Below are 10,137 nucleotides of genomic sequence, written 5' to 3'. Positions count from 1 at the left end.
TCTAAGCCCTGCCCTTACCTGACACCCCACCACTTATGAGGCTGCTCCCATTCTAAGCCCCTCCCTTCTCTGAGACTCCACCCCTTCTAAGTCCCTCCCACTGAATTGCTTCCTTTTCTAAGCCCCGCCCCTTCAAAGGTCTCCTCTTCTGAAGTCCTCCCCTCTTAGTCTCCACCACTTTCTAAGTTCCCTCACTTGAGTCCCTCACCCTTTCTGAGCCCCTCCCATGTCAGCCCCTCCCCTTTTCTGAGTCCCCGCCCCTTCTGAGCCCCTCCTCCTATAAGCTCTCTCTTCCTTGTGAGCTCTTCCTTCTGAGTCCCCTCCCTGGTCCCCCCGCTCCCCGGCACCTCCTTCACATGCCCCTCCCTCCCCAAAACTGGGCCACCCTGGGAGACCAAGAATAATGGGCAGGCAAGGAGGGACCCAGCCCAAGATCCGGAAGCTGGACTGTGGGCACTGGGCCGTGGAACAGACCCCTGACGATGCCTTGCCCACGCCTAGATCCCAGCCAACAAGGAGTTCAAGTCAGAAAAGGGGCACAACAAGTTCGTGACTGTGCAGGCCACCTTCGGGGCCCAAGTGGTGGAGAAGGTGGTACTGGTCAGCCTTCAGAGCGGGTACCTCTTCATCCAGACAGACAAGACCATCTACACCCCTGGCTCCACAGGTGAGGCTGCGGGCGGCTGGAGAGGGCGGGGCACCGGCGTGGGCGGGCCAGGGTCTCACCAGGCCTCCTTGTCTCTCCCCAGTTCTCTGTCGGATCTTCACCGTCAACCACAAGCTGCTACCCGTGGGCCGGACGGTCGTGGTCAACATTGAGGTACCGGCCAGAGGGGGCCCCTGGGGCAGCAGGGGCACAGGCTCAGGAGAGGCAAAGAGATCGAGAGAGACAGAGAAAGACACACCGGAAGAGGTGCAGTGGCAGAGACACAGAGGCAAAGAGATATACAGACACACACCCACACAACACACACACACACAACACACACACACACAGCACACACACACACAGCACACACACACACAGCACACACACACAGCACACACACACACAGCACACACACATACAGCACACACACATACAGCACACACACATACAGCACACACACACACAGCACACACACACACACAGCACACACACATACAGCACACACACACACAGCACACACACATACAGCACACAGCACACACAGCACACACACACACAACACAGCACACACACACACACACACAGCACACACACACACAGCACACACACATACAGCACACAGCACACACAGCACACACACACATACAGCACACAGCACACACAGCACACACACACACAGCACACACCCACACAACACACACACATACAGCACACACACACACAGAGGCAAAGAGGTATGCAGACACGTGCACACACAATGCACACACACAATGCAACACACACACCACACACAAACACACAACATACACGACCACACAACATACACAACACAACACAATACACACAACACAACGTGCATAACCACACAACACACACAACACAATGCACACAACATACACAACCACGCAATACACACAAAACACACACAACACAACATAACCACACCACACACAACACACAACCACACAAGACAATCATATAACACACACACACCACACACACAAAACACAGCACAGAACATACACAACCACACAACACACAACCACACAACATACACAACCACACAACACAATGCACACAACATAGCACACACAACATACAACCCAACACACAACCACACAATACACCATATGGCACACACACACACACACACACACACAGGCCGAGAGACAAGGTGGAGATCCAGGGAGACCCCAGGGAGCAGTGCAGGTGTCCGTGGATTCTGCCTTCAGATAACCTCCCTGGTCACTTCACCTCCCTGAGCCTCAGTTACCTCATCTGAATATTGGGATCATGACAGATAATTCTGTCATCTATTCTACCGATGACAGCCAGAGGACGCCTGTGAGCACCTGCCTCAGGGCCCATCCCTCCTCTTGCTATAGCCCTCCATGGCTCCCACCTTCCTATGGGCCAAAGCCTAAGTCCTCCCTGCAGTCCACAAGTCCACACCCTGCCCTGTCCCTTCCCTGCCCTCCCCTCCTCCCCGTCTCCCCCTCACTCACTCTGCTCGAGCCACACCGGCCTCCTCCCTGTTCCTCCAATACCCAGGTGCAGTCCTGCCTTGGGGCCTTGGCACGGGCTGTGCCCTCTTCTCAAGAAAACCCTCTTCTCCCAAATATCCACACAGCTCGTCCTCTCTCCTCCTCTGAGTCTTTGCTCAATGTCAACAATGTCTCCATTTTACAATGAAGTCTCTCTGAGTAAGCTGTAAAGTTGCAAATACCCACCATGAGCGCCGCCCCCCAACGCCCCACACAAACACACACACACACTCCTCCTTCCTGCCATGTCCTGCAAATGACATTTATTCATTTGATCATTGCTTCTCCCCTCGCCTCACCCTCTGTTGAACCTAAATCCATCCAGGAAGGAATTTTTATGTTCGTTCAGGGTTTTGTCACCTGAACTCAGCACAAAGCTGGTATATAGTTTGGTTTAATAAAAAACTTACCAGAACAAGCGAGAAGGATGGGAGGAGAGAAGGGGAAGGAGGGTGTTCTCATAGAATTATCATGAGGATGTGTTGAAATCATACAAGGCTAGGGGACAGTGGCTCACACTTGTAATCCCAGCTCTTTGGGAGGCCAAGGTGGGAGGATCGCTTGAGCCCAAGAGTCCGAGACCAGCCTGGGCAACAGAGTCAGACCCTGTCTCTACAAAAAATAAAAGTTAAAAAAAAAAAAAGCTGTGTGTAGTGGTGCGCGCCTGTGGTCACAGCTGCCCCGGGAGGCTGAGGCAGGAGGATCACTTGAGCCCAGGAATTCCAGGCTGCAGTGAGTCATGATCGCGCCACTGCACTCCAGCCTGGGTGACAGAGTGAGACCCTGTCTCAAAAAATAATTGGGACAAAGCAATGGCTCAAGCCTGTAATTCCAACACTGTGGGAGGCAGAGGTGGGAAGACTGCTCAAGGCCAAGGGTTCAAGACCAGCCTGGGAAAGGTAGGGAGACTCCATCTCCACAGAAAAAATTTTAAAATTATCTAGATTTAGGGATCGATACGGTCTGTGAGGAACAGAGACCACACACCTCTTTTAAAGGCACAACAGTTGCCTAGCTCCAATTAGATGTCTCCTGCTAACCAGAGTACACTATCCACAGAAATTTCCTTGTTTCCAACAGAAGCTGGAAAAACAAATTTTGGCCAGGCATGGTGGCTCACGCCTGTGATCCCAGCACTTTGGGAGGCCGAGGCGGACAGATCACGAGGTCAGGAGATCGAGACCATCCTGGCTAACACGGTGAAACACCGTCTCTACTAAAAATACAAAAAAATTAGCTGGACGTGGTGGCGGGCACCCGTAATCCCAGCTACTCAGGAGTCTGTGGCAGGAGTATGGTGTGAACCCAGGAGGCAGAGCCTGCAGTGAGCCAAGATCACGCCACAGCACTCCAGCCTGGGCGACAGAGCGAGACTCCGTCTCAAAAAAAAACAAAACAGACTTTTATGTGTTTCAATACCTAAAGCCAGCTCACGGCCTTCAGACATGCCACTTGCCTGATCCCTGTTACCTCTGTACAGTTTCTTTTAAATTTATTTATTCATTCATTCGTTATTATTATTTTTGAGACAGGGTCTCATTCTGTTGCTCAGGCTGGAGTGCAGTGGCACAATCACAGCTCACTGCAGCACTGACCTCCTGGGCTCAAGCGATCCTCCTGTCTCAGCCTCCTGGGTAGCTGGGACCACAGACGTGCACCACCACATCCAGCTAATTTCTAAAACTTTTTGTAGAGATGGAGTCTCCCTATGTTTCCCAGGCTGGTCTTGAACCCTTGATCTTGAGCAGTCCTCCCACCTCTGCCTCTCAAAGTGCTGGGATTACAGGCTTGAGCCATCGCACTCGCCCTAATAAATTATTTTTTGAGATAGGGTCTCGCTCTTTCACCCAGGCTGAAGTGCAGTGGTGCGATGCTGTCTCATGTTGTTTAAATGTTGGCAGCAAATGAAATGATACTACTAGTTATTAGTATTCAGAGAGACACTGAAGAAATGAGCCCCTACTCATACGAACTATGTCCCAAGCTAATACAGTAGGTGCCATTATTATCTCCTGTTTCTGGAGTCTCACACTGAGCACAGAGAGGTTAGGTAACTTGCCCAGGGTCACACAGCTTGTAAGTGGCACAGTACGGATTCAAACTTAAGGTTGACTGACTCGGGTCGTTGTTCTTTTTTTCCTTTTTTTGAAACGGAGTCTGTGTCTCCCAGGCTGGAGTGTCATGGAGCAATCTTGGCTCACTGCAATCTCCGCCTCCCAGGTTCAAGCGATTCTCCTGCCTCAGCCTCCTGAGTAGCTGGGATTACAGATGCCCGCCACCATGCCCAGCTAATTTGTGTATTTTTAGTAGAGACAGGGTTTCACCATGTTGGCCAGGCTGGTCTTGAACTCCTGACCTCAGGTGGTCTGCCCACCTCAGCCTCCCAGAGTGCTGGGATGACAGGCGTGAGCTGCCACGCCCACCCGGGTCCCTGTTCTTAACCACAGTAGACACTGCACAGAGAATGTCCAGATACAGAGAGGTCAGGGAGAGCTGAGAGGCTAAGCCCAGCCTCTGAAGAGTCATTTTATCCCGTATCCTTCCCTTCTGCCTCCCACAGAACCCGGACGGCATCCCGGTCAAGCAGGACTCCTTGTCTTCTCAGAACCAATTTGGCATCTTGCCCTTGTCTTGGGACATTCCGGAACTCGTCAAGTATGTCAGGCTCTTGAGGAGGGGGCGCAGGGCTCCCCTATCCCAGGAGAGGGAGCGGGGGGCTCCGAGGCCTGAGCAGACCACTCATCCGCCCTCCTCACAGCATGGGCCAGTGGAAGATCCGAGCCTACTATGAAAATTCGCCGCAACAGGTCTTCTCCACTGAGTTTGAGGTGAAGGAGTACGGTAAGAGGAGGAGGGGCCGGGGGAGGCAGCGCCCAGAACGCCTGGCCCAGCGCCGCCCCCAGCAACGCTGTCTGTCCGCCAGTGCTGCCCAGTTTCGAGGTCATAGTGGAGCCTACAGAGAAATTCTACTACATCTATAACCAGAAGGGCCTGGAGGTCACCATCACCGCCAGGTGAGGGACTGGGGGTGGGGCCAGGTAAGGGCCAGGTGAGGGACCAGGTGAAGACCAGGTGGGGGACTGGGGTGTGGGACCAGGTGGGAGGCTGCAGGTGGGGTAAGGTAAGGGGCTGGGGGTGGAGTCAGGGGGGCTCTGGGTGTGGGACCAGGTGGGGGACTGGGGTGGAGTCAGGTGGAGGTCTGGGGGTGTGGCAAGGTGAGGGGCTGGGGGTGGGACCATGTGGGGGTCTGGGAGTAGGGCAAGACATGGGGCTGGGAGTGGGGCAAGGTGGGGGCTGGGGATGGGGCCGGATGAGGGGCTAGAGATGGGGCCAAGTTAGAGGCCAGCAGTGGGTCGGGGGCTCCCGTCTTCAGCGCTGGCAGGAGAAGCTGGGGGAGATCCCGTTCTCCGGGAGGGACGGACCTGAAGTCCTCCTTGTCTGCCCCGTAGGTTCCTCTATGGAAAGAAAGTGGAGGGAACTGCCTTTGTCATCTTCGGGATCCAGGATGGCGAGCAGAGGATTTCCCTGCCTGAATCCCTCAAGCGCATCCAGGTAGCACCACTGACAGATGCCTCTTTGATCCCTCCCCCAGTCCCGCCTCCTCTGAGCCCGCTCCCCTCTGAGCCCTCCTCTCCCTTCCCAGATTGAGGATGGCTCAGGAGACGCCGTGCTGAGCCGGAAGGTACTGCTGGACGGGGTGCAGAATCCCCGACCGGAAGACCTGGTGGGGAAGTCCTTGTACGTGTCTGTCACCGTTATCCTGCACTCAGGTAAGGCCCAGTCTGAAGGCCAGGCTCAGGACCATCAAGTGGGCCGGTCTGAGAGCGGAGGCCAGCTCAGAAGAGAAAGCCTAGTCTAAGGAGGGAGGCTCAGAGTGAAAGTAGGGTCCAGTCTGATGGGGTAGGCCCACTCTGAGAGGGGAGGCCGAGTATGAAGGTGGAATCCAGTCTGATGGGGGAGGCAAGGTCAATATAAAGGTGGGGTGTGGTCTGAAGTCTGTGTCCACTTTGATGAGGGAGGCAGGGCCAGTATAAAGATGGGTCCAGTCTGATGGGGGAGGTAGGGCCAGTATAAAGGTGGGGTCCGGGTTGATGAGGGGCACAGGCCCAGTATGAAGTCTGTGCCCAGTCTGATGGAGGAGGCAAGGCCAGTATAAAGGTGGGGTCCAGTCTGATGGGGGGCACAGGCCCAGTATGAAAGTGGACTCCACTCCGAGGGAGGAGGCCTAGTCTGAAGGTGGGGTCCATTCTGAGGGAGGAGTTCCTATCCTGAGGGGTGGCCCAGGAGCCTCCACTCACAGCTGGTCCCCTCAGGCAGTGACATGGTGCAGGCGGAGCGCAGCGGGATCCCCATCGTGACCTCTCCCTACCAGATCCACTTCACCAAGACGCCCAAGTACTTCAAACCAGGAATGCCCTTTGACCTCATGGTGAGACCCAGGGCGGAAAGGGGTCCCCCTCCTCCCTTCAGGAACACTGACCACACCCCGAGCCTGCCTGAACTTCCGCCACCTGCACCCCCCATCACAGGTGTTCGTGACGAACCCCGATGGCTCTCCAGCCTACCGAGTCCCCGTGGCAGTCCAGGGCGAGGACGCTGTGCAGTCTCTAACCCAGGGAGACGGCGTGGCCAAACTCAGCATCAACACACACCCCAGCCAGAAGCCCTTGAGCATCACGGTGCGTCTGGGCCCAGCCTCAGAACCCCCCCACTGGGAAGACGGTACAGGGGTCCTGGTGTTTGCACAGTGGGGTTCTGCCATTTGCATAGACATATTCTCATTTGCATAGAGGGGTTCTCTCCTGCACAGTGGGGGTCCTGCTGTCTGCATAGACGGGTCCACAGTTCCAGGAAACAGGACTCTTCCTCTTGCATGCCCTGCTCCTTCCACTTACACGGAGAAGCGCTCCATCCACGCACAGTCTTTCCACTCCCACGGGGGAAGGAGCCTGAATCTCACAAGGAGGGTTGTGCAGTGTTCGGGACAGGCCCATTGTTGTGAGGTGGTCTCAGTCCTCCTGGCTTCCGTGGAAGTGGCCCTGTCGCCCTCACTGGGAGGGAAACGAGTCTCATGACAGCTGTGGAGGTTGCAGATGGCCTCCCGGTCCCTCTGCAGCTCCCAGGCTGGGCACCCCACTTACCCCTCACTGCTCAGCATGTGTGTGAATTTCCTGTGGCTGCCATGACAAATGGCCGCAGCCTAGTGATCTGAAGCAACACACATTTACGGGTCTACAGTTTGGGACGTCAGAAGTCCTGGCTCTGGGGGTAGGTTTACTCCCTTGCTTTTTGCCGTGTGGAGAGGGCACCCTAAAGGCTGGCTCACGGCCCCTTCCTCCACCTTTAACGGCAGCAGCAGAGCATCTTCCAGCGTCTCGCCCTTTCTCTCTGTCTCTGTATCTCTCTCTTTCCCCATCCTCTCCTCTTCTCTCCCCGCTCTCCTTCTCTCCCTCTTTCTCCCTCTCTCTTCTCTCCTCTTCTTCCCTTCTCCTCCTCATCCTCTTCCCCCTCCTTTTCCTTTATCTCCCTCCCTCTCTCCTCTAACATTTTCCTCTCTCCTCCTCCTCTTCTCCTCCCTCCACTCTCTCTCTCCCTCTCTCTCTCTCTCCTCTTTCTCTCCTTCTTTGTCTCTCTCTCCTTTCCTCTCTCCCCTGCCCCCCCTTAATAAATACCCTTATGATTACATTAGCTCCACCTACATCATCCAGAATAATGATTCCATCTCCAGATCCCTCACTTAATCCCATCTGCCAAGTCCCTTTTGTCAAGAAAGGCCACCAGTTCCGAGGTCTCAGGGATTTGGGTGTGGGCATCCTTGGGCGGGGACCAGCATGCATCCTAATCCCCACCCAGGTGCGCACGAAGAAGCGGGAGCTCTCGGAGGCGGAGCAGGCTACCAGGACCATGGAGGCTCAGCCCTACAGCACCGTGGGCAACTCCAACAATTACCTGCATCTCTCAGTGCCACGTGCAGAGCTCAGACCTGGGGAGACCCTCAACGTCAACTTCCTCCTGCGAATGGACCGCACCCAGGAGGCCAAGATCCGCTACTACACCTACCTGGTCCGTGGCCACCTGGAAACCTCAGCGCCCCCTGCCTCCTCCTTGCTTCTTCCACATCCCTGGGACCCCTTCCCCCATCCCGATCCCTCCCTGCGTTCCCTCCCACTCACCCTCCCCAGCCTGATGCCAGCCTGTCCCCCCTAGATTATGAACAAAGGCAAGCTGTTGAAGGTGGGACGCCAGGTGCGAGAGCCTGGCCAGGACCTGGTGGTGCTGCCCCTGTCCATCACCACCGACTTCATCCCTTCCTTCCGCCTGGTGGCCTACTACACGCTGATCGGCGCCAACGGCCAGAGGGAAGTGGTGGCCGACTCCGTGTGGGTGGACGTAAAGGACTCTTGCGTGGGCTCGGTAAGTGTGCCCTGGACTCCCTCCCTCCCTCTTTCCCTCTCCCCACTCCTTCTCTCTCTGTCTCCCTGTCTCCTCTTTCTCTCTCTCTCCCTTTCTCCTTTTCTCTCTCCTTTCTCTCTCTCCTCTTCCTCTCCCTTTCTCTCCTCCCTCTCTCAACTGTCTCTCCTTTTATCTCTCTTTCCCTCTCTCTTTATCTCTCTTTCTTTCTCTCTTTATTTCTGTTTCCTTCTCTCTCCCTCTCCTCTTTCTGCCTCTCTCTCCCTCTCTCTTTCTCTATATCTCTCTCCTTTTCTCTCTCCCTCTCTCTCCCTCTCTTTTCTCTCTCCCTCTCTCTTTTCTCTCTTTTTCTCTCCCTCTCTCTCTTTTCTCTCTCCCTCTCCCTCTTTTCTCTCTCCCTCTCCCTCTTTTCTCTCTCCCTTTCTCTCTTTCCCTTTCCCTCCCTCTCCCCTCTTTCTCTCCCTCTCTCTTTCCCTTTCTCTCTCTCTTTCCCTTTCTCTCTCTCCCCCTCTCCTTCTCTCTCTTTCTCTCCCTCTCTCTTTCCCTCTCTCTCTCACTCTCTCCCTTTCTCTCTCCCCCTCTCTCCTTCTCTTTCTTTCCCTCTTTCTCTCCCTCTCTCTTTCCCTCTCTCTCCCTCTCTCTTTCCCTCTCCTTCTCTCCCCCTCACTCTCCTGTCTCTGTCTTTCCATCTCTCTCTCCTTCTCTTCCTGTCTCGGCCTTTCTTTCTCTCTCTCCCTCTCTCTCTTTCCCTTTCTCTCCCTCCCTCTTTCCCTTTCTCTCTCTCTCTCTCTCCTCCCCACCCCCACGGCTCCCCCCAACCTTTCTGTCGTTCCACTGTAGCCCAGCACCTGCTCCATCCCGGGTGCTCCTCTCTCCCAGGGCTGACTTCTTTCTGCATCTCCGCCCTCCCCACAGCTGGTGGTAAAAAGCGGCCAGTCAGAAGACAGGCAGCCTTTACCCGGGCAGCAGATGACCCTGAAGATAGAGGGTGACCACGGGGCCCGGGTGGGACTGGTGGCTGTGGACAAGGGCGTGTTTGTGCTGAATAAGAAGAACAAGCTGACGCAGAGTAAGGTAAGGACCAGTGTCCCAAGGCTGCTGAGAAGAAGCGGAGGCACAGAGCTGGGGCTGGGGGAGATGGATGGGATTGGAGAGGGCAGTACAGTGGGGGGCATGGGCTAAAAGCAGAGATCAGAGCAGACCAGACACAGATGGCTGAAGCTGAAGATGGGAATGAGGTTGGACATGGGTTCCAGTTGGGGATGGTCAAGAGAACTGGACTTTTTCTTCTTCTTCTTCTTTTTTTTTTTTTTTGAGATGGAGTCCCTCTCTGTCACCAGGCTGGAGTGCAGTGGCGCAGTCTCGGCTCACTGCAATCTCTGCCTCCCAGGTTCAAGCGATTCTCCTGCCTCAGCTTCCCGAGTAGCTGGGACTACAGGTGCCCGCCACCATGCGCGGCTAATTTTTGTATTTTTAGTGAAGACAGGGTTTCACCATGTTGACCAGGATGGTCTCGATCTCTTGACCTTGTGA

General features: G+C 55.1%; 1 protein-coding gene across 7 annotated transcripts in view; it reads left to right on the top strand.

Annotated features, from left to right (window-relative positions):
• Window positions 1–10,137, top strand: part of C3 (complement C3) — a 41,266-nt gene that overhangs the window by 2,184 nt on the left and 28,945 nt on the right. For 5 of the 7 annotated variants that reach the window (XR_013409635.1, XM_015122636.3, XM_077979622.1 and 2 more), the window contains exons 3-14: window positions 502–667; window positions 750–820; window positions 4,754–4,848; window positions 4,952–5,034; window positions 5,117–5,207; window positions 5,643–5,745; window positions 5,837–5,963; window positions 6,507–6,622; window positions 6,723–6,872; window positions 8,047–8,256; window positions 8,401–8,607; window positions 9,520–9,678. Coding sequence is in view for 6 of the 7 variants with exons in the window: in XM_015122636.3 (XP_014978122.2) it covers window positions 502–667; window positions 750–820; window positions 4,754–4,848; window positions 4,952–5,034; window positions 5,117–5,207; window positions 5,643–5,745; window positions 5,837–5,963; window positions 6,507–6,622; window positions 6,723–6,872; window positions 8,047–8,256; window positions 8,401–8,607; window positions 9,520–9,678 (1,578 nt within the window). In the remaining variant the exon portion in view is untranslated. Of the gene's footprint in view, window positions 1–472; window positions 668–749; window positions 821–4,753; window positions 4,849–4,951; window positions 5,035–5,116; window positions 5,208–5,642; window positions 5,746–5,836; window positions 5,964–6,506; window positions 6,623–6,722; window positions 6,916–8,023; window positions 8,257–8,400; window positions 8,608–9,519; window positions 9,679–10,137 lie in introns of all 7 variants that reach the window. The other 2 variants (XM_077979620.1, XM_077979624.1) reach the window with 2 other exon arrangements.

This window comes from Macaca mulatta, chromosome 19 (genome assembly GCF_049350105.2).
Source record: "Macaca mulatta isolate MMU2019108-1 chromosome 19, T2T-MMU8v2.0, whole genome shotgun sequence".
In the NCBI taxonomy this organism is placed as follows: Eukaryota; Metazoa; Chordata; class Mammalia; order Primates; family Cercopithecidae; genus Macaca; species Macaca mulatta.
The sequence above is the reverse complement of the archived record's forward strand: the minus strand, read 5'-3'. Positions and strand labels throughout refer to the sequence as shown.